Raw genomic sequence first — 25,388 nt, 5'->3', positions numbered from 1 at the left:
TGTGAATTCTTCTGAAACGTTTTGCCAAATTTTTGCCCTCGTCGGTGAAACATCGCTTTTCGTAAAAATCGGTGGGTCAATCGTTTTCAAATTTTCACCAAATAGAAATGAATGAAGCCACGAGAAATCAATTACATTTGCTCATTTTTTCTGAACTCTATGGGACATAATATTTCAAATATAATTTTTTTCTGTTATTTCAAATCATAGAAACAGTTTTTATTGCGTCACGCTCAACCGGCTACGTCATGCTTGTCCGTCGATCGTCTCAACAAGATCGGTGCTCAATAGAGTATTATTCATAGAGAGTAGTTAGTATTCATCACGTGCAGGTTATATTGACCGAAAACATAACGATTTAAGAGAGTCTTGTATTGGCACTATATCTGAATGATGACTCTTTCTTGATAAATAAATTTATTTCATTTTTTCGTGATTAGATATCAGTTTGTATCGTTACACCATTTACTACACTATTCGCTATATGGATTCACTGAGAATTTCAATCAGACCATCCGAATTTAATGGTTTCCAATTAGTATGTATGTCAACTTGTGATATAAAAATGCGCTAACAACGTGTTTACAGCAAATAACATTGCAAGAAAGGGTGGTTGCAAGCAGACCAAGTGAACAACACTTCTTTTGAAGTTATCAAGAAATAAATAAAGCTTCTGTTCTATCAAACAACAACTAGCCGTGATCATAAAACTTTATATTTAGATTGATAAAGAATAAATGTATACTGAATACGGCGAATAAGGCAGCAAGAAAAATTATATGGAACAGAGCAAAAGTGCAACAAATTATACAGAATGGAATTATTTCCACTATTTCAGGGAGTATTCGGATATTGAAAATTAACTTTGGACGGTATCTGAAAGAGACTCTCTGTACCACATCCAATTATTTAAAGCGATTGGGCTTTTCTTCTTTTACTTTGTCTGGACGAAATAGCTGTAGATTCTGGTAAGCTGACGGTCAAAGCTGATGCAGTTGCCATTGCGATAAGCTCTTTCGCAATCCTGTTGAATGTAGTTAATATAGGTAAATTCATTGATAAATTAATTGTCAAAACAGCAATAGAGATGACAAACGACACACACAGTGGACTGGTCGTGCCATATATAAAAAGGAACAACTAGACATGGTATGTGAATGTGTATAAACGATTACTAATGCGAAAAACATTCATTCCACCTTCTGCCAGGATTTGCCAGTATGATTAATCACATTTGCCACTTCGATATTCTACAGGTAACTGAGGCACCTAACGAATTTATATAATTACTGATATTGTAAGGGACGCCGTTTCAGCACATTCGAACTTTTTCGTTGTTCATGTGTAAAAAAAATGCGCCATGATCGAATTTATGATCGAATCGAAAATATTTAATAAAATAACTTATAATCGTTAGATGAAACAGTATTCAGCGTTCGGTTATAAATACTAATATCAATACAGTGACTAACATTACCAATCATGCGAATAGTTCATAATGCAGTTTGAACGCCATACTAAATATACATAAAAAAAACTCTTGAAACAGAACAATATTCATCAACATTGGATTTAAACACTGAAACAAAATCCGTTATTTATCCAACAACAATTTTGGGCAAATGAATAGGATATGATTCACATATTTATCCCGGGGCGAGCAAAGCCGACAATACGGCCTAATCATATTGCGAACCACGACCTCTCTTCCGGTTCACCAGGTCATGTCGGGTATAGAACTAATTATCCAGTTATTTGTTTCATATGCATGGGCTTGATGCTGGATGAAGCCCTAACCAACCAGCGGGGCGCGTGCGCCACACCACCGGGACGAATTATCGAACTACGAGGTGATATTTCTAAAAAAAAATGTGACAATGTGAAAGCCGGCGTTTTCATCTTTGGTGATAGCTGATCAAACATGCACTACATGAAAACCATTTTATGTGGACAAATTCAAATATTTTAATGCAAGATACATATGAATCACGTTGATAAGTAGTCGTTGTTAGTCTTGCTAGAATTTTTGGGGTTGTCTGCAACTACTGGCCCAACCGGTTTCAAATTCAATATTCCCTTTTTTTACATGTAAATGGAAGAAAGCGCTAGAAGGCTATTACTATAACTCTTATTGATATTTTTAAACTTTTCCCTGAGGCCTCAATATCCGCTAAAAAATTTACTGTTTTATTCTGTTCCACGGGAAACAGAATTTTCACATTCGAACTTGACATTACGCAAGACTAGTTCGCCATCTTTTCGAAAAACCCAATGCTCAGCTTAGGCTTGCACGTAATTGACAAAAATCAATTCCGTAATTACGGCCAAATCGATTACGTAATGACCCCGTAATTGCGATATTTTTTTCACACATTTAAACCTATCATAACAACCAATTTAATCCACTTCTATTCCGAATGGGACATCGAAGTTTGGTTTTCATATTTCCGGCTGTACTACACGCCGGCGACAGATGTTAAAGATAATTATCAAGGAGTGAATTCAAAATAATTTTATTCTGATTTTTATCTTTTGTATTAGCTTTGATTTTTTTAACCACTTTATCACCAAATTTTATGCGATCAATTTTATCATTACCAACACTGGTAATATATTTAAGAAACGATAGTTCCCTTTTTTAAATCGTATTAACGTATTAATACGACTTTCGTATTAAATAAAAATTCCGGGTTGCTAATTTATTAATCAACTACAAGCGTATTCTCTCGTTTGATTATACTTTCGCTTGCCTCGCGACAAAGACTTGTTATTTCACCGTTTTTTACAATATCCGACTTTACTACTTAGTTAGCATTTTATAATAATTATTGATGCCGACTTATTGACGATATTCCGAATTCCATGCTTCATTTTACATTAAATCATTTCGCGGCCTAAAAGTTATAACATTATTTGCGATAAATTTGGATCAAATATTAATTATTTGCGCATTATTTAAAATACCGTACTTATATGACATGCCTCCTCCGAAAATACAAAGTTATATCGCAAAACAATGCATTTTGTGACATTTATTTTGCACTCATGAAAATATTAATTTATTTTTCTAACTCAAGTCGACAATCGTATTTGCCAAGATTGACACAAGTTTGGTCGAGTGCCGGTGGTATTCGAGTCGACGATAAATCAAAATAAGTTGCCGCATTTGGTAACGACAGGTAATCATATTTGGCCGACATATTGCGAGGCATTGTGCAAAACATATTGAGCAATGCCAAGTCCGGACAGATATATAACGATAAAATCGGTAACAGAACATCAAGATTTTGTAATAGAAAATGGATCTCGCGCAGAATAAACACGGGAAATCCCGTCGTATTGTTGTTTCTCTGCCGTCTCAATCTCTTTACCGATGCCGAAAAGACTAAGTTGCGTTGGTTCATTACGCAATTTCTCTTCCGTCTTTATATTGCTGTTTGATAAGCGCGACATTAATTATCACGGCATTTTCAAATACACCATGTTTTATAAGTTATCTCTTACATTCTTTAGTCATTTCACCCGAAGAAGTTGAAACCAGGTGTGTTGACGTCCGTCGTCTCAACACAATTTTATTCCTTATCTACGGTTAATATGTACATTGGCCATCCTAGATAAGTTGATAATAGGTTAGTAAATGACGCGTTATGCCTTCCCCATCTGCCTAACAAGAGAGAGAAAAACGGCTGCGAATACCGGAACTCTAACTTCTTTTACTTAAACTTTAATTTTTTACAATCGACGGAATTGACTGCTCTGAAGAGAGCTCGTTTCAATCGCGAAAGCGCTCGACCAATAATTACGACTTTACGTAATTCGTAGCTTCGCTTCCGTAACTCGAAATAATTCCGTAATTCCGTAAATCAGTAAATTACGTGCAAGCCTAGTTCAGCTATAAGACAGGTTTAAGGACAGATTTAAAGCCTTTAAAGGTTTGCGTGCAGGTTGCATAGACTGAACAAACCAAACCAGATTTTCATGCAATATTGAGTTAACGCAACGTAACACATTAACAGGACAACAAATTTATACGAGGTCATTCTTCCCAATTACAAAATACTTGTTTGGTTTAGGTTGATTTTGAACTTTTGTCGGTTTATTTTTGTCCCCACTATGATACTGACGTCTTGTATAATTCCATAATTCCGCAGGATTTTGACCAGTAGGTTGGCCTTCTTGTGCCCCTGTCGTCATCGAACCAACGTTACGACGGACAGCATCGAACAAATTTTCCTGGAAATAAATTTTAATAAAGAAAAAATAAGGTAGTGAAAAGAATAGGACTAGGTAGCGCGATGGAAGAGATGGATCGCGCAAGATTGATAATCAGGGACGGAAATCAACAAAATTGAGCTTCCATAACTTTGGGAGTAAATGAAGAAAGAAGATTCATAACACCATATAACCATGGTGTCAATGTGAGCAGCACGTTCACCAGCAACTCTGGGACGGTTCTCGATTATCTTCCATGTTCCAGATTTCCACACTTGACGACTTGTATAATGTGTAATGCTTAACTTGTTATGTATGAATGTAAATTTTTTTAGTGACATACAATTAATTAATTAATTCCCCCAAAAAAGAGGAGAAATTAGCAGGATAATAGGAAAGATACAAAAAGAAAAAAATTGAAGATTACCAATAATCTGAAATAAGAGGATAAAACGACGGTAATGGGAAGTACGAAATAGAGGGTAAAGATAAAAAATAAAACAGAGATGGAGTAGAAAAATAAGTAAATAAGAGAAAAAATTCACCTGAAATTTTTCAACATTGTTATTCCTATCATTCTCTTCCGTTTCTCCCATTAATTCTTCAGGGGTCAGCTTACATGCGTCACTTCAAATAAATAGATTATTCTATATTTAGTAGAAATTGAGCTCAGTATTTTATACATAGCCATCGCACTCGATCATCATCTCAAGGGTCCCCCTTTGTCCCCAGATGTCAATCGAAGCGGGCCCAAGACACTCTCAGATACACTGGTGTAAAAATTTGGAATGATCTACCTTCCAGCATTAAATACTTGAGATATCCCAATTTTAAAAAACAGTTACGCAATCACTTATTCTCTTTGTACTCTTTATAAACATGTATTACTTTACTCCTATTTCATGTTTCTGTACTTTTATGATTTCAGTGTCTCATAGACAGGCTTGTGATTCTATTTTGATTGATATATCTTTACACTTATGAAATGTGTTTCCTAGTCAGTTAAATCTATTATAAGTACATTTTATATTACTCAACTTCCTCTATGAATTCTTCTTCGAAAACGTCTAACTGCTAGAACAGCATTGTATCAAAATAATAATATATAGGGGAAATCCCTAATTCTGAAAAAAAACATGGCAACCTATTGCCTTGTAGCGCCATCTCGAGGCAATACTGTTCTCGTATAAAAGCGTTTACCTGTGTCCATTTCTTAAATTTTAATTAATACAGCTATTGCAAGGTAGCCACTGACAACGACAAGTAGACCGAATGGTCATTTCGCGGTCATCCTGTTCGTTCTGGGCAGAGGCATGTATATTTTGTCAATTTTGCTTCAATTTTTTTTTGTGCCCGTTTGCCTGGACGGCTAATAAAAACGATTTGATTGGTTGATTGATTGATTGAGGAATGAATATTAGTTGACAAAACAAAGAAGGCAATGCTTAAATATATGAACTCCGTGCTTATAAAAGTGTTCCTATGTGTCATATAAATGTGTTTTCACGAATGTAACCAGAACAGCACCGTTTTGGGCTGAATAACTGAATCCTATTGGATTTTGAGGAAATGTGAAAAATCAAAATGAAAGTGATAGCCATCTAGTCGGATTTAACTATTTCAAAGTATTGGGAATTTGTATTCTATCGTTCCATTAATTGTGGAGAAAAGCGACTTTTCACAACACCAACAACAATTATAAAAATGATTCATATGTACACTGCGTGCCGAATAAGAGAGCGACAGAGAGAAATAGTAACAATCAATGCTTACATCTATCACAAGTACTATTTGATTAATTTCAATGTTCAAATTATGATTCTCACCTGTCTAGATTGTACAAATAATTAAAATTTGACACGATGACAGGAACAGGAAATGCAATTCCAAGAATTCCCATAATTGCGCAAAATGCCCCAGTGATTCTGCCCCATGTTGTTATGGGAACAACGTCCCCGTACCTGTAACAAAGTATTTACCCTGTTAAGATTTCATTTAAGTATCAAATATATTTTCTGCAATCAAAATAAAAATGTAAAATGCTCACCCAACAGTTGTCATGGTGATAATCGCCCACCAGAACGACCCTGGTATGCTTTTGAACTGAGAGCCTTCAGCGTCGTATTCAACATAATAAACGATGCTTGAAAAAGTAACTGCTAATACCATCTGCAAAAACGTGTAAAATTGTTAGTGTGTTATGACGCCAAGTGTAAAAGAAAACTGATCTAATAATCCAGCAAGTACTGTTCCTGTCAACAAGAGAGTGATGCTCAAATATATGGACACGAAAACCAAATCGAAATAGTACGAGTAGTCACAGTAGATTAACGGTACCGCAATTTTCATGATTTTGTCTGACCACCAGAACTAACGCGAACGCGGAACCGCCACAAGGTGTGCAATTTTTAATTTTGATGACGTCATCGCACAAAAAGACGAATCTTGTAGAGTCTGGGTCGGTGACTAAATTTTAAAAAAAAATTTACAACAAGAACGACACCAGCAATTTAGCAAAACGATACAAGTCCCACTTGGTATTCAATACCATGGTGAATGCGTTCTTTCTTCTAACAGATTCATGTATCAAGGAGTCATAATTGCCAAAATTTGTATAAGAAAGTATTGTGGGATTAGCTTAGGAATAGGCGATGGGCGTTTGAAATATTAAACAAAATATGTTTAATGAATACCGGTATATGGCAAATCCGCAAAATAAGAATATAATTAATAAGAATTGGTTAGCTGTGAAGTGCACCGGTAACACTGAAGAGATATTAAAACTTCTGAGAGCCTATTTAAAAACTAATTACACAATAACCACTTATGTTTTCGTTATATAGATGCAGTAACTGTTGACTACATTTTGGCAAATTTTTTGGAACATTTACATGGAAATAAGAAAACCTAGAACATATGTAAAAATCCCATGAAACATTTCTCTGCAGAATACAGTCATACACTTCAATCACCTTGTGAAATACCGTGATATAACGTCCTATAAATAAAACTGATACTTTTTTTAACGTTATCAAATCCAAATACTTTGATCATCGAGTCTAATGTTTTAAATCGAATTCAAATAAATTTTGAAAAAATTCATTGAAACGACCCATGGGGCGTTTTGTTATTATGTTTTGTTGTTCTTCTTCTTATGCTCGTTTTTCCTCTCGTTGGTGTAGCAAGTTGTGTTTTCATTAACAACTGGACAACTTGCTTTGAAAATTTCAGCGGTTATAGATTGTATTTATACGAAAAGAAATGTCGCTATGGGATTCGTTTTTTGCGTGCGATTGCGTTATCAAATTTAACAACTGCGCACCTTGTGGCGGTTCCTCGTTTGCGTTGGTTGCTTCTGGTGGTCAGGCGAAGTCGGAAAGACTGTGGTACCGGTAGCCTACTGTGGCAGATTACATACCCTTACTACCGTACTTCGTGTACATATATTGCTATTTTGTTGCTTCTACAACATGAAAAGAATAAACATACCTGAAAGCAGACAAGCAGGACCAGAACTCTTGTACTTCTGACCAACGTTAGTCCTAGTATTCGCAATCCTCTGGAATGCCGAGAAAGTTTTAAAATCCTGAGCATACGAACGAGACGTATAGTTCTAGAAAATATTTTAAATTGGACAAATAGCAGATAAATTATAATCATCAAGTATAAAGATATTTGAATCTGATAAAGCCATGGCCTATCTTCTGAAATTTTCTAAGCTCGAATATTTGAAATATTCGACAATAAATCATATTCTATATGTGCAATCGTATTATAGCTATTTATTTTCTCCCAATATAGTTTTTTTTGTAAGGCCAGAAAAAATATATATTTTATAGATATTGTTAAACTTTTGTTATCATTACATTTTTTGATGTTTCGCTGGTCATCTATGAAACTAATAGCTCTACGAGTATTTCTAACTTTCTGATTAAACCTATCAGATGAAAATCTTCAAATAATAGAATATTAGATTCTGTAAAAAAATATACTCAATTCGATTAGCCCTACTCGTGGCATTGAGGGTTTGAAATTCAGTCGTCTATTTCAAACTCGATCTCACATTTACTAGAGGGATCGTCACAGTGAAAAAAAAACTGAAAGTATAGATTTAATGTAGATTTCTTATTTTGAAATCGATTGTTGTTTTTACTAAAAATACCGGTACTAGTAAGTTGTGATGCTCCACATTTACAGCTTCGTACAAGATACGCTTTGGGGGAATTGTGGATAAAATTTTTTTCATTTTAGTCTTCGTGTCCATATATCTGAGCATCGCTCTTGTTTTCAAAATCGATCGCCATTTTAACCAAAAGTTATTACACATACTGATATAAGTACAAGATATTGATAAGATATATCCACTTTAAAAAGTATGTAGTGGTGTAGACAAACTCGTTTTAACGGCTTTTAGGTTCACTTAAATTATGCATAACTACAATGTTTGCTTCTTCGGTAATGGAAAATTCTAGGTAACGAGTTACCCGAGACAAGACAAAGATGTTAATTTTCGTGGGTAATTTGCGCATGTCAAAGGAAAATACTTATTTTCTTCTGTTTCGAGTGAAATGAATAAGAAATACGAAACTGCCATTGAGGTATTGCATGAATTTTACATGCAGCCACGTTAATAATAACCATCACTATTTGAAAAAAAACATGAGTGTATAATGCTTCGATCACCCCTAGGAATTCTTTTGATGCACTTCAACTTCAAAACCTACTTTGGAAACCTATTTGAAAGTAACCGTTTGACATTTATATGTCTCGAATGAAAGCACTCTCTTGGAACTTCAAATGTTCGTTAATGAGGATGCAAGTTTAGCATCATTTGCTGAATTGATCGAAGAAGGCTTTTTCCAGAAGCATTTTGTCATAAATTTGCGCGAGGATCAGATAATGTCAGAAGCCATTAAAAGTTAAAAATGTCAGTGAATAATGAAAACCCGATGTTGCAATGGCCGACTAAAAACTATATGTAAAATTTCCATTTAAAGTTAACACATTCTACGGGCCGTACAAACCGAATAATATCAAAATTTGACATTAGACTGATTGTTAGAAATGGATGAAACCAAATACTTCCAACGTCAAAAGGCGTTGGGCTACATTTTGCCGTAAGTACCCTGGTGTATGAGTGGTCTGGTGATATAGGCACGGGCCAAGTTACCATTGCAATAGGAAATTTCTTAGGACGTCTTGGAATTTTGATAGGCCTTCATAAATAATGCATAAACGGTGTTTATCTTTGCAGATATCGACTATAGCTTCTGAAGCAAATTGAATGGAAGTATGGCGGATTGAACAGATGAAAATTGAATTGAAATTTACTATTTTTTTATTATTATCATTATTAAAATTTGAATTAAACTAAATTGCTCAAACAGTTTATAAATGTATCAGCGTAATAGGCATGGCTCCTTTCAAGAAATAGTGGAATATTGACGCAGTTGTATTGTACTGTAGCAAAGGCATATCAAATTACAAGTATAGAAATGGTACAATTTGAAATAAGTGCGAGAATGACAACGAAATTTACGCTTCTCAAAAGACCCAGGCTCGTCTATCAGATGTTACCATTGTCAATTGAACTTTCGCTCCGAACAAGACCCTATACAGACAGCCACGGATTTATTAAAATATGCAGGAAATACTATTTTTTGAATGATCTAGAATCTTTTCGTTTCGGCCTTTACACAATTTATTACATACTTGAATGAGAAGATGAACATGAAAATGTTTTACCTGGAATACCATAACAGTTGTGTATAACGATTTAACTGCTAGACTATGGCGTTCACCTTTGATGCTTATACAAATTATTAACATTCTCCAAATTCAAATAATAGGCACAACTGAGCAGAACTTAAATTTTCTCAAATGTTTAGGGGTAGTTTGACCCAAACTGGGGTTATTTTCGATAAGTTTTCATTTTTTGTATATATAAATAAATTGTTAAGTTTATACGCGATATAACAATTTTCATGGCCACACGCATAAAAACAATGTTGCCCTGTAAAACTAAAATTATTTAAAAAATTAAGAATATTAAATTTACCTTAGAATAGTTGCAGTTTGTGGTCGTAAATTACTGTCTGTATGTAGACTCGTCACAATGAGTGTAATAAAATAAGGCATAATGGCAACAGCGTCGACGATATTTAAAAAATTCTGTAAAATAAATCAATAACAAGGTTATTAGCGTCTTGGAAGTCACAGGAATCTCGTCGTTAGGAATATCGAGTTAATGTCCTATCTTCTCCATCTTACTAAGAGCGCAATAAATTGAGTAGTATTTGTCAGAGCAAAAGGGTTCCGTACTTTTAAAACATATTATCTCTTTCTGTGTTAGATTGTGTGTATCCTAGCCAGGTGCAAATATGAAATGTGAACAAAATATTCTAAATTGCATTACAAAATTAATACTAAAATTTCTATGAATAACTATTTGACGTATCTTGTCATCTGGAGTAATAAAACAAACAAAAGAAATTTCTCGATAGAAATTCACAGGAAAAAAATATATATTCTGTCTGTTATTTCTCGGAAAAAATCAACATACTCACTGTACAGAATTTAATTTTACTTGGACATGAATAAAATCGTAAGATGATCTCAATGACAAACCAGACGATGCAACCAGACTCAATTAAAAATAGTTGACCTGAAAAAATAAATAAAATTACATGTATTAGATTAACCCAGTGATCATAAGTACTGTTTTTTAGCTCAGACTTGTCGTGCACGAAGTAAACCCCTGTTTAGAAATTCTCATAATCCTTCGAAATGTTGGCTTCGGGTCAGGGCTCTTCACACTGGGGGTCCTAGACTCCTGGTGGGCCATGAAAGGGCTCAGTGGGAGTCGCAGTAAAATCTTTGTCAACACTAACTTATGCTATAAAATATCGATCAAATTTAATTCGGAAGATTCGGACTGTACTGAGTACCAGTACTGAGATCCACCATCACCGCAATAGACCCAAGATTCGATCTTTTGTTGGAGAATATGCACACACAACGGCCTCATTAAAGATATTGTTACTTTTATTATTTTAAAAATGCTTTTTGTGTTATTAAATTTCACCTTATTTTAGTTCTTGGGGGTGCGAAAAATTTGACCTGCGAAGTAGGTGGTGATAAATAAAATTTGGAGAAAACAGACTCAAATCATCTATTCTATCTAAACAACATCTCGTCAACAAAGTTCTTTTGCATATTTACAAATCATATTTAAAATTGGTGTTACCTGCCGGACCTCCGATAGTTGCTTCCAAGACAAACCAGGCGTAAGAAGATCGTATTGAATGTTTGTCTAGTTCTGAACACAATTGATTTAAACCTCGTATAGTTTGCTTTAAAGTTAATAATTTTGTCTCGTTTTTTACTGTTACGCTTCGTTTTGTTTCTTTGTTAAGCTTTACATCTTTAGGATTGACTATATCTTCTCCATGATTTTGATTTTTCCTATTTTTCTTGCGCTTTTTCCGTTTGTTCGAATCGGTTGCTGTGGTTTGGCTATCATTTTTCTGTCTCTCGTGGCGATTTTTACGTTTCTTTTTCATTGCTTTTTCTCGTTTTTTGTTTCTTTTATTGTCATTTTTCTCGAGGTGATCATCGTCATCACTTTCTTCTTCGTCGTCGTGTCCGTGTTCATGAACTTCAACCTCTTGAAATATGTGAACGATAGGAGTCTCGTCCGTTGAAAATGCATCGTCAAGTTCAACTTTACATCGAAGTAATGTGTATTTATTCAATAGATCCATCTCCTAAAAATAAAACGACATAAAAGTAACGTTAGATATTCCTATTGACGTTCTTCTATTAGTTTTCCTGGATTCACCACTTTTCATTACTTTACTAAGTTTTAACTTGTAATATAATATATAAATTTAAATATCCGAAAAGTTTATGAAACAGACTGGCAAAATTCCCCCCGGGAAGGGTATACAGATATATAGTAATCTTTACCACAGAAAATTTACATGTTGGCAATATAAATCTAGGATAGTTTGCTATTTATGGAACAAGAAGCGACAAATAAAAGGTCATCTAGACTTTTCATCTGTAATGTATTTCCCTAGTAAAAAAAAATATTGTGAATTGATACGAAATAACTCTGGTTTTCGACTTGAGAAACTGAAGATACTGCTGATTTAGGCGCAAAAACCACAACAAAAGACTCTACTTACTTACAAAATAAAGTGAGTTATTAGAAAGTATCGAAATCATAGGCAAAAAGCTTAGAATATTACGCATATTTTTACAGTGTTTAATCCCGAAACCACAGTAGCATATGGCGACATATATTTACCCTTTCCTCCGCACAAATCGATAAAGTACGTTGCATCGTCGAGACAATGGTTTTTCCATCAAAATTATCAAATGTTGTTTCGTCCGTAATTCCGACCTTTTCCGCTTCTTCGTTCACCGATGTCCTTCCGGTTATGTCGTGTCCTTCTTTATGTTTTCTGGGGTCGGATTCAGTCATAACTTTCATAAACTCAGATTTTGAAATTGTATCATGGTTTTCGAAAGAAGGAGGTTCGCGAATGTCTTCATGTTTTGAATTTTCAAATGTTGCTCTTGCAAATAAGTTACCTTCAGGCTGAAATAAATCACTTCTATTTTGTAACGCATTTTCGCAACTGTTCAACGCCGGTTGAATATGTTGTAAAGACTCTTCCCCCAACGAATGGAAATCCGGAACAGTCTCCATGCAAAACACTATAACAGACAGTGCAATTACTAATGCGGACATTGTCGTCACCACCCTAGCAATTGTACAACTTTCTGGGTCTTCAAAAAGATTCCATATAAAACGTTTTACTTTTGTCTTTGGCATTGGTTTTTCTTTTACAACAAGTAAGATACCTTCAGAGAGTAAAAAATTGTGTAAATTATCTCTATCTAAATGATAGAATTTTAATTCATGTATAAAAATATCTATTGGAATGTCGTCTGGTCGTGTTAATTTTCCATCTTTCAAATAATAATCAATCACAACTTCGAAAGTAGCACGATGGCGATCTAAAAAATATTCTTTTCTTAGAGAATCCCAGTACTTGGCTCTCTTTTCTTGATTACCCAGCATTGTGTTCGGAAAACGAGATAATACTTTGGGATCTATTCGATAGTATTGCCCTGAAACATTGAAAGTGATGTCCCTAGCAGTGGGTGATTCAAAACATATTTCATCAGTTCTTCTGTGATAGTCTTGATAGCGCGGACTCATGCTACTCCTGGATTGTAAGGTGTAACACGAGTCAATATAGTCGAAGCTCTGATTGGCTAGCCAGGAACCTACGTTAGCCAATGAGGCTGCATTCCGTTCTTGATTGCATAGTTTCAAGTCTCTTGGCCTAGAAAATATAGATAGAAAGGTATGATTTACAATTCAAATTGTCGACAAATGAGACTGAATTATACATTATGAAGGAAATATTTAAAATGTTATGAAATGAAAATACTAGATATCTAACTGACGCTACTCTCCAAGTATACACGCAGTTTATGTTCAGTCGGTCGACAGAAACATATTATTGTCACAATACTAACAAAAACGATATTCTAAATGGTTCACATTTTCAGGCTCACAAGCAAAAAGAGGCTCAATATAAGCAACAAGAGACTACTTGAGGAACTATAGTAATTGCTTTCTATTTTTTTGAAGGACAGGAATATGTCGGGTTCGGTATTACCCGCACCCGATATTGTATACCCCGGATCAGGTCGTGGGCGTGGAATTTGAAACAGAGATTTCTAAGCTCCGACGTCAATACAGACAAAGTCCCATACATAACAAGTTCCCAATGGAACACTAAGAAAAATCCACTGAGTATATTTTTGTCCAGTTCGTCACAACAGTATTTCTCATAGCATTCAAAGCCGTTATCAAACGCAGAATCTACGAAGGTAAATTGTGCAATTACTCAAGTATGACAAACCTGTTTATATCGGTCGCACTTAGGTCACGTGATTTTGTCATTGTTGAAAATGGAGTCAATTTTTCAGGTTTGACATCAAGGTCCTGTGCGGTATATACAGCATACAACATAGACGGACTCGACGTATTTTTTTCAATGTTTTCTGCACCTCTGTCTGCCCGCTCTACTCGCAATGATGACTGGTGTTTTGCTTTCATAAAATTCTAAATGATGAGAGAAAAAAATTTAATTTTATGTGGAAATATTTTAATAACGATTTTGGAAAAAAAAAGGGAGAGAAGTGATCTGTTCATCACAGTTTAATTGAATTTTTGAATGATTTTATTGGCAGCGGTTTAGACTCAACTATACTAGGCTACGGATGTATGTAGCAAACGCAACCTGGGCGTAGCCAAGTATTTTCAATGAGGGGGAAGGGGGGTCTGAAACTTCTAATTGCAAGGATAAACCGTAACGGCTAGCGGGTCCGGCAGCCGGAAAACGTAGGGTTTCAAGCATCTGAGAGTCTAAAATGCGTTTCAAGCTCAAAAATGTCTATGTATGATACAAAAATGCTTCATTTTTACATTTTGAGGGGGTTCCGAACCGCTGCTGGCTGCGACGAGCCGAGGGCTGGCTACACATAATAATAACTACACATAATAGCTTGTCTAAAGCTTTGTTCGGGGCAAAAGAATAAAATGACTAATGCAATGACAAATGTTAAACAGGCGTAATTCGCGTTATTTAGTGGGCGCGTGATAGCATAGTCGCTAAAGTATTAGACTTCACAATGTTAGCAGTCTATACAGCTCGAGTCAGAATACCAGGATCACCAGCTCACCCAGGGTGTTGAAAATTAGGTATTTTTAGTATTGGTGACTTCTTGTACATGGCCTCATACGGAGCAAATTGCGCGAATGAGCCTCGAATAAAATAGGGAATGCAATTTAAATACGATTAGACAAATATTCGAAATATGTTTTATCTATTTTTTAATAAAATTGAAGTTTTAGGGAGTGCTCATGTATATTAATTTTAGGACAATTTCCTCGAGGCAAATTATGGTATTTTATCACCAAGATTGACGTCAAAAAATTCATTAAAAACGTTTTTCATTTAGCAAGACAGGCTAATGCGATGGTGTCTAAATTAAGTTCATTTATTATTTATCTATATCGGTCAACATATTGGCACTTCGGCTGGTTTAAGTTGAAGCGAAAGTGAACCGAATGTAAATAGCATACGTTAATGGAAATACTTATGAAATTTAAAATTAGAAAATATTTTGTCAACTCCGAATTATTTTCATTTGCAGGCTGTACAGGTAACGTACAGAATATACTATTTTATTGATCTGTTTTTAATTTATCGCAATAATTCCATAATATGTGTAAAATATTTATAGAATATGAAGATATCGTATTATCCATGAATGAGACAATCATTTTTTGAGTACAAAACCTTCACACGAACGATTGTTTTCGAAGGGCCAGTATCTCGTCGCAACGGCATACAGTCTGACAAATTTATAACATCCCGGGAGTATGGTAGCAAAAGAACGAATGTACAATGAACTGTGTCCCAAAAAGCCTTAATGTAGAAGGTGAAGTACTCAAATATCAATTAAAAGCATACAAAAAGCTCTATGAATAGGTAACAATGATACATAATCACAAAAAATTTGGATTTTGGGCATTAATTTAGATTACAAGGTGAAAAAGACATATTTAAGGTTAATTCACACATTATGAGCAAATGTATTTTAAATTATGATATAAATAAAATATTCTTTATGATTGCTTTCGGTCGAGCAATGAATAGCGTATGTATCTTTCTAATTTGTACCATTCATTCATCAATACGATTCACTATTCGAACTCTCACCCCGGAGTCTCATGACGTTGTATCAGTTGAACCATAAAATATTTCGAAGTATTGTTTACCTTCAAAAGCTTATACCTTTCTAACAATTATGGGGGTCATTGGGTAATATTTCAATATTCTCATGTGTAAAGAAATATATCATAATGATAAAATGAATAGTCGATATCTAATATACTCGTTGCCTAAAGCCCACCTTTCTATATTGACTCAATCTTTCTCTGTGGTGCGGCAGAGAATCGCTTGGTGGAATAGTATTATTGTTGCTCCCTGACGAATTACCGATACTTTCTGGACACGAAGATTGGTCTGGAACGTGCAAATATTGCTGTTTCTTTGATTTAGACGGTAGAGTTCCTTCACAAAATCTTCTGAAAAATAAATGAAATTGGAGGAAATTATTATCTTATAAATATATGTATTATGTATTTATTATGTTTGTAAAAAAAATAAATTAAATGTCGTCATCATAGTAATTTTAATTTAAAAAAACACAGAATTTTGAATGTGTTCTGATAGTGATTTTGACTCTATAGAGTGAATCAGTGATCTTCTTTAAAATATAATCATACAAACGTATATTTGTGCAGCAAAACGCTGGTTTGTTCGAGCAAGATCAAATAAGAATAGTGCGATAGATAATGATTGCAGTTCCCATGAACTAGCTAAAAAATAACCCGAAAATCTTAAATTAAAAATATTTTTACTTTTTGTCGCCATATTCTTCTTCACTTATTGATGATGATATGGCAGGATTCGAAGATGACTTTGTCGTTTCCCTTTCCTGGTCTTCAATACTATTTGGCCATTTTACAGAAGATAAAATTTCACTTCGAAGCAATCTGTTATCAAAATACGGTTGGATTTTAAACATCCTTGGCGCCAAAATATTCGACGTCATACTTTTCGGAAAATATTCATTCGGATAATAATTATTATTGTCAATTTTTTCGTCATCGGAAAGAGACATTGAATAACAATCACTCGATCGGGACTTTGCAACAGTCTCGGATTTCAAATCATGTGACGGATTTCCACCATATGTTGCACTTCTGGTTTCCTCTTTGCATCGCCCGTTACCGACCTGCAGTAGTCTACGTGTCACGCCATTCGGAGTGAAGTTATCCATCTATTTTAGTTAACATAAGTCCATAGCTGAAACCTTATAAATACATAAGGAAAATGTTAGATATATGTATATTTGTATGAGGTGTCTATCTGGTTGGTTTTCCGTAACTTCGTTCGTTTTTAAAATGCAATTATGGTAAATGGAAAAGTAATTTAAATCTGTTGGAAAATATAAAGCATATCAAAATTGTGGTTCCTTCTTAATTCAGCAGTACTAACCAAAATTAGCACGAGAGGAGTATTGAAAATCAAATTATATATTAGGCCCACAGTCTTGCAATTCGTCAGTTCATTGCATTGGTAGTTTGAATTTGTTAACAAGCAGTGGTTCAAGTTTATTTAAAAATGACATACTTGGAACATGCTCAAGATACTATTTTTCTGCATTATTATGGAAAACAGCAGGATCTTAGGTTTCATGATGGTATTTGCTATCAATTCTTCACACGCTATGGAAAAATACTGAAACCACGGAGTATTGGCTCCTGCTTACATTACTCAGAAATCTTCTGAACTCTAACAAGAGTTTGACTCATAATTTAAGTAACTCTATTCTGATTTGTTATTCCATCGTACACAAACGCCAGTTCAGTGATGAACGAGCTATCGATCTTTTTGTTTCCCCTTATCATATTACCAAGAATCACCGATCAATAGGTTTATAGTTTAAATATCACTTTGGGGAGCTGTACGGAACTTTTCAGAAACATTCCGCTAAAAACGGAAACCCATTATTTAATTCCTCTTATAGCATCGTTACAGACACTATACAGTGGTAAGCTCATTTTACAATACGAAGATCTGTCATCCCAACATCAAACACAAGGCTTATTTTAGACTATGCGACGACGTCGATTACTTCGATCAACAACGGTAAATATTGAAATTTTTTGAAAATTTTTATCGAAGAAAGCTAAACTACGAAATTACCTGATAATTCATCAAACTTATACTATGAAACAACTTTTTGTTTGAAAACATAGGATAAATAAGAACAAAAGTCCAATCCAAATAGCCTATAAAGTTACCCTAAGCCATGTTCCAGTATTGTGGAAACTATATGAAGTAGCGTCAACTTCGCAAGCACACTGTTGTGTCAGCGACATATACTTGGTATATGTCACCAAGTAATAATGATAATGTAATGTGGAATTCGGAAATATTGCAATCGTGTGGATATGTGAATTGAATGAGCAGTAGCAAAATTTCCAATTTCCGAGCTGTTTGCCTAAAATATGATAAAAAAATTTATTTCGCGAAGTTTCTTCCGTACGTTTGCAAAATTACTCAATGAAATTACTATTCAAGAAATGAATTTGCTATGCACCAAGCCATACCGAATACTACATAGATCCCTTGCATACTTATCGTAAAACAAGGATGTCTAGCATTCAACGTATAACAAAGATAATTGCTGTTCTCTGTTTGGGCGTAACTGAGACATGAGAAAGCTCCACAGAAAAAAATATAATCATATTCAGGCTAATCAAGTAACAAATTCACAGTGCCAGTTATCAATGGTTAAAGTTGATTCCAGTTTTGTTAAAATCTATCTGCAATTTTAGCTGGGCTTATGCCGATTCAACTTGATCTTCCTCATTCGAGTAATACCAAAAAATGAAAAAATGTGAGGTACAACGCACACACTAACATTACTGAAAATCAGTTCTTGTTGTAGAACACCTGACTTGCGTATATTATTCGAAATCGTTCATATCATACAAACTATTGTTGACAGTCAAGGGAAGGCAATCATAGCGAAATAATAACACAATAACACAAGCTCACCCTATAAAACTATTCTTCAAGTATTTTTTTATTTGGTGGTATAATTATATATATATATATATATATATATAACTTCGTTTGGTAACATGCAAGGAGTAAGTCATAATCGAGTAATAGAATTTGGTAGTGACGGAATCCAAATTTTACTACGTAACGATAAACAAGTAGGGAGTATCTCCCAGTTATTCTTTCTAATCAACGTTGGTATTTATTTTGGGCCGGAGAAAACTCGTTTGTTTTTATCTTGAATAGTTAATGTTTCATTATAATTAAAATTATTAAGCATAATTGACATTGTCCTAATACATATAATATGCGACTTATTTTAATTAAATATGGTTTTCTCTGATAACCCAAACACACAAGGTTCCCCTACACTTTCTTCCACGACTAATAAATACCCAAAAATATTTGCTGATAAGTACATGACAATATGAAACAACATACATCTTCCATATAAAGAATAATAAGTCCCAACTAAAAGATACTCAGAGGCAGCAAAGTCAATATTACGCTTCCATGTACGTACTTAAACGTGTCAACAACATCATTACCACCTTTAAAATATATCAAAGAGGTGTAAACATAAGTTTTCAGACATAGTTAGTACATATTTGTACAAGTAATCTTCTACAATAAGCATTTCTGATAAGGCTAGACTACCGGCACAATCGGACAATATTTTTTTCCCGTTGAAAAATATACCAATTCCCTATTTAGGCCACTTTATTTGCTGTGCCCTCCGAACTTCCAAGTACAAGCCAGGGACAGCAGAGAGTTATCTTTCAACACAGCACAAAACGACCTGTTGTTATATATACATTTATACATGAGACATTTATCCTGCAATATTGCCCGACAGCGCACGCTCAGAACTAACTACATCCGTAGCGTGATGAAAAAATTATGACTTTTTGATTAAGCGCATTTTTTGAGTACCACGAGCAGGACGCCACCAGACGTATAAGCAATAAACGCTTCAATAATTAATTTCAATCGGTGAGCATTGAGATAAAGTGCTGCGAAACTTGTCGGTCTTTGTCCCGTAAGCTGTTTATACAAAACTTTACGCCTACTAGCATTTTTAAACAAGAGATCTATGCTCAAATATATGGACACGAAGACCAAAACGAATTTGTATAAAATCTTTCGTAGAACCGGTAGTCTGACCAATAGAACACTGAAATGTGCTAACGGAACCATAGCACGTAATTTTTAAGATATTTTTTATATAAATAAAAGTGGTAGCCCTCTGCCGACAACAACAAGCTTCAACCACTAAAAATTTCAAAGCAATTGGTCAGGCAGTTGAAGGGAATTTTTTTTTTTTCACGACAACATGATAACAATATAGAGCTTTATACGAAGCTAGGTTTTTTTTAACAATTATTATTATAGCACTCTTTTCATTTGCCTTCGCAGGTAAAACAGTTGCGAAAAAATGGTAAGTGTAATAAGGTATTATAAACTATAAAGTATTGTACAGCCACAAGACGAAATATGAGCATGACAGGTTATGGTGTTTTATGATTAATAGCAATTCATATTATATAATCAGCCAAATTACAATCTCGATTATAAAAAAAATATACAAACCCATGGTGCATATTACTGTTTACTAGTTGATAACTCGCTTGAATTAAAAATAGATTGAAAATTGTTAAATATCTGTTCCACAAACAATTTGCATATTTTAATGTTGTAGAGTAGATAGATCTTTAAATCAAATAGTGACATGAAACTGAGTCAGGCTAGGAAGTATTACTTTTACAGTTTAGTTATGAATAATATTGCTGACCCCGTAAAACACTACACAACTCTATTGTTATTCAAAAGTAATTTTACTATCAACAAAATCAGCAATTTTATATATATTTTATGAGTAATTTTATCTCTTTTTTTTTCAATCCCTTTTCTGAGAGGGCTGAATTAATTTTTAAAAAATTTCTATATTATGGCCTACTGTGAAATATCTATATTTTGCGTTTTTTCATAACACATTATGTTATATTGTGTTACTATCTACCACTTACTATCTTCATATGGAGAAGCTATACATATATTTACAGTGTTGTCAGCTTTTAAGGTTTGAGCGTCCGATTTAGATTGATTTGCAGAACAAGGATCGAATCTCATTAGATTATTGCAGTGAACTCAAACTCTTGTTGCAGTGCTAGCAACAAGCAGATAATCAGTGTCCTACCTAATCTTTAAATTAAATTAAACAAGCTAAAAAATCTTAAATTGGACTCAAACGAGCAATCAAAACAGACCGTGGCCCGGCATGAGCCAGTTTTCTGTGCTTTTTTTCTCGTTCGATATATAAGAAAAATCTTATAAATATATTCGCGAATAAGAGTAAAAATACAGTTGAAATACATTAGATTTTGAAAACAAAGCGCACATATCGCTATAGATTAGCTGGGCAAAGACCAATCTCAAACCTTTCACGAGATCAATTTATGGAGAACATTGGAGGTCCACCAAAAAAGTTGAAAACCAATGGTCCAGTTTTTGTTTTGTAAAGCTAATTTGTTTACAGAACATATAAACTTGCAGTACTAAGCATTTTTGGCGCGTCGATCAGTAAAATAAGACTGACGCATTGCACAAATGTTCAGATACAAACTCAGCCAATAGAAGTTTCCGTTCATTTCATACTAATCCAAGGTTTAGAAACCAACCAGACTATATCCTATCAACGCTTGCCAATATTTGACTTCAATACTATTTAAAGGAATTTCAAAGAATATTTATGTTGCAGTTTAAGTTAAGGTAAATGTAATTTATACTCATATCACCAGTAAAGAAATTTCTCATAGTTAGTTCTCCTTCATCCTTATTTTTAGATGGCGAAGAAACAAATAACATCCAACAGCAGTAAATCAAAAAAGTACAAAGAGAAAACGAAAAATGGTAGGAGAGTCTGAATCTAGTAATTGGTTTTTGTAATGGTGTCGTGATTTGGACTGTCATTTACTAACAAATATAGTTGTCGATTAGGCTACGTGAGTACATGAAGGGCTATGAATTCGAAAAAAAATTGTATTTTGCCCCGACTGCGGGTTGAAAAAATTTTGAACTCCGACTTCCAACTACAGACTGTAAAAAGTTTCGACTCCGACTACATATCCAAACCCATCCAATGCCCATCCCTACTCTCAAAACGACCTCATAGTCTACGACTTTACGTACACTTTATGTGCATATCGCCGTATGTGTTTGTGCGTAATTGTTCAATTATAAATTTGTTATTACATGTTTGATAGTACTGTTGAATAACCAATAAGACTCACCTTCGCTAAGGCAGAAAATTCGTCATGGAAAATAAACGGGAGGCTCCTTTTTCTTCCTATTTCCACTATCCGTCAACAAAGAGCTTGATTTCTTGTGTACGGGCTTGTTACCCTATCGAATGTGTGCGAAAAAAATACACTAATAATATATTTCATGAATATTTTGTTTTTGTGTTGCAGTTCAGTCGAGTACGGAATGGATACTGGAATATATTTTTTTCCGATTTGTAACAATGAGCAAAAATGCAACAAATCTAACCTTGTGGCCACAAAGACAAAAGATTTACATTGCAGTAAATCTGATATTGGCAACAACGCTTGTGTTGATGGTATTGGAGTACCGGGATCTGCTATTCTATAAAGGTAACTCACTGAAAATTTTCTTAGCATAAGAATTTGTGAAGAGAGCATGTAATTTTGATTTTCCAGGTGAGTAAATAAAAGTTGTAAGTTTTTTGATTGCTTGTGAGCTTAGGTAAAGAGATAGATAATCCCTTTTGCCAAAACAATCTGTGCTGTATGATCTTTTTACAGAAAAATAATTTAATTCTGTGTACCGCTGGATTACTTCTTGGTGATTTATCGCCGTCTTTATTGATTATTAACTCTCACAACTTATGGTCGCCTGCTCTTCTATACCTAGATTTGTTTTTAACGCCTTTCCATTAGTTATTTTATGGGACACGTTTAAAATTGGGTCAAAGTCAAAAAACAGAAGTGAACGAATAAATGCAATACAGTTAAGGAGTTGAACAAATCGCAATCAAATTATTTTATAGTAATTTGGTCACCTCTAATGATATCTAGTGAAGGGGTTCGCTCGTTGAGTTCAGAGAACCGCTTTGGGGTGCCCTAATGGGGCCGAGGCCCGGTTCAAGAAACATTGTTATCATCCACTTCAGGTTATCAAGTATAAACACCAACACATGTGATATTCGAGCTAATTTTTACCAGCTTTCAGACTCACAGTTTTCGGTTCATATTCTCCGGAAATACTCTGTACTGTACTTTTGCTACTTATCATGTTTCTTTATTTCAGAATTTTATAGAGTTTCTGAATATTAAATTATATACAACGATGTAGAAGTATTATGTAAAACCTCACATGTATGAGTATATTTCTCACGCGAGTTTTATTTTTCAGAAACTGCATGCGGAACATGGTTCCACAGCGGTGCAAACAATGAACAGATAGAATTTATGGAAACAAGGTTGAAAGAACTAAAAACCATAATAATCAAACTTTTAAAAGATATGGAAGGCGTCGACAAAGGAAATCAGTAAAAACTGTTCTTCTGAAATATGATTTTGAGTTATTTAATCAATTTTTGTGCGCTTAATATTTATATTATAAAGGGTTCCATTACATTTGAACCCACGTACATTTGAACCCATGACAATTTCACCTGTATGCTATTGCACCTATGGAATTTTTTTTGTTTCACGGATAGTTAAACCCATACTGACCCTAACCCATGGGTTTTAGCACCCGCATATAGATTGAACCCGTGGATATACGCATGGGTTCAAATGTACGTGGGTTCAAATGTACGGTCACCTCAGTAAAAACTGTTCTTCTGAAATATGATTTTGAGTTATTTAATCAATTTTTGTGCGCTTAATATTTATATTATAAAGATATCTTCGTGCATGCTAATCTAGAAATGTAATAGAAAAAACCAACCGTTACTGTTAGCATTTATTTACAAACTTACCAAAAAGACAATAAATTTTACATATCATGTTTGTTCAAATTGTGTCATGAACTTTTACATAACATTTTTAACTTATTCTGTGGTTTGTACCCCTGGTACCCCCACCAAATCTCATTTAGGTATATGAAATGCGCCCAAATGATAGTATAAAAATCATTGTGAAAATATTTTGTGGATGTATGAAAATTCTTGAGATATAATAAATAAGCCTTGTTGTTCACCCCATGAAATGAGTTTAAAACTCATTTTGCTGAAGTATATGACGCAGCAATTTGTAACCCCTCTCCGCCACCACGACGTTTTGGAAACATCGATCTCAAAATTCTTGTCACTAACAACACTAAGCTGACATTTTCTTCCTTCTCAAACGCCATATTGCAGATTGGTAAGAATGCGTGAATGAGATGACTTGGTGAATGAAGCAGCGTAAAAATTTCGGGTTCAAATTCCATGACTGCCATCTCACTCAAGGTGTAGTGTATTGTGTAGGCTGTAGGGAATGCTGAACCGGAAAGATACCACACACATTAAAATATGTTACTTACAAAGCAGTGGAATCTTGTACAGTGCCTTGGGTGGATAGGTGGAATGAAAGTCCAAGTGTCGTCGTTCAATAGCTTTTAATATGTCATAAGTATCACATAACATTACACTACAGTTTCCGTAACAATGACTTTGTTCGGGTATATTGGTATTCTTTTATTTTCACTAATCATCTGGACTAATAAAAAATATTCATCTCGGTAAATTTCAGTGAATAATGGTATATCCCCTCCATGCAAACCTATTTATTTCGTTAGTGCAGGACTTGTGTTTACCTTTATGGTATTTCTCCCGTGAACGCCACAGAGCAAATTTCCCCAGATTCGTATATGTGTGATGATCGCTATTATTTGTCGTGAATTTCATCCATTTTGTCCCACTGAAAGTATCTCCAGCGTTGTCTGAATAACCAGTAACCAAGTCGTATATAATAGGAATAACGAATCATGAACAAAAAGATAGGTTTCGTTTATAATGCAAATAACTTCGTCGAACACCAAATGAAATTAATACATTTACCAAGTTTAGTACAGCCATGACATCATATCATTTAATTTTCTACAGTTTCACTCAACTTTTGTCAAATTGGAGGCAAAACTGTATAATTTCAAGCAATCATTCAATTGTTGCAAACACATGTAAAACAAGAGAGCTATGCTCAAATATATGGACACGTAGAGTCACATAATTTTGATGACGTCATAGCAAAAAAAAAAGTAATAGCCTTCTGGAGAAAATTTTTATCTTTAACCACTGAAAATTTCAAAGGAATTGGTCCAGTATTCGAAGAAAAAAGCGACTTTTTAAAAACGTGTCAAAGAACAACAACATAATATTGAAACGATCGTTATGTCCACTACGTGTCCAATAATATGTTCTCGAATATGTCAAAATTTTAA

The 25,388-nt window shown here is 34.3% G+C and overlaps 2 protein-coding genes across 5 annotated transcripts; one reads left to right on the top strand and one right to left on the bottom strand.

The window, feature by feature from the left end:
• Nucleotides 1–400: 400 nt before the first annotated feature.
• LOC120329455 (uncharacterized) lies at nt 401–17,177 on the bottom strand. 3 transcript variants are annotated; one of them, XM_039396090.2, is made up of 13 exons: nt 16,727–17,177; nt 16,216–16,390; nt 14,157–14,359; nt 12,524–13,571; nt 11,459–11,978; nt 10,779–10,876; nt 10,271–10,383; nt 7,702–7,825; nt 6,260–6,381; nt 6,039–6,173; nt 4,758–4,839; nt 4,061–4,233; nt 401–1,024 (listed from the first exon to the last, which is right to left on the bottom strand). In XM_039396090.2, exons 1-13 carry the CDS (start codon nt 17,146–17,148, stop codon nt 910–912), a joined length of 3,330 nt encoding a protein of 1,109 aa, XP_039252024.2. In that variant the 5' UTR covers nt 17,149–17,177; the 3' UTR covers nt 401–909. The 3 variants fall into 3 exon arrangements, with proteins under 3 accessions (XP_039252024.2, XP_039252026.2, XP_039252025.2); XM_039396092.2 differs by having other exon boundaries at nt 4,125–4,233; XM_039396091.2 differs by having other exon boundaries at nt 16,216–16,387.
• Nucleotides 17,178–19,784: 2,607 nt separating this feature from the next.
• On the top strand, nt 19,785–23,968 carry LOC120329507 (uncharacterized). Of its 2 annotated transcripts, none has more exons than XM_078118761.1 (4): nt 19,785–20,379; nt 21,785–21,851; nt 22,412–22,594; nt 23,376–23,968. In XM_078118761.1, exons 1-4 carry the CDS (start codon nt 20,377–20,379, stop codon nt 23,513–23,515), a joined length of 393 nt encoding a protein of 130 aa, XP_077974887.1. In that variant the 5' UTR covers nt 19,785–20,376; the 3' UTR covers nt 23,516–23,968. The 2 variants fall into 2 exon arrangements, with proteins under 2 accessions (XP_077974887.1, XP_077974888.1); XM_078118762.1 differs by lacking the exon at nt 19,785–20,379 and adding an exon at nt 21,028–21,710.
• Nucleotides 23,969–25,388: the final 1,420 nt, after the last annotated feature.

This window comes from Styela clava, chromosome 12, assembly GCF_964204865.1.
Source record: "Styela clava chromosome 12, kaStyClav1.hap1.2, whole genome shotgun sequence".
NCBI classification, from domain to species: Eukaryota; Metazoa; Chordata; class Ascidiacea; order Stolidobranchia; family Styelidae; genus Styela; species Styela clava.
Note: the sequence above shows the minus strand (reverse complement) of the source record. Positions and strands in the feature narration are given on the sequence as shown.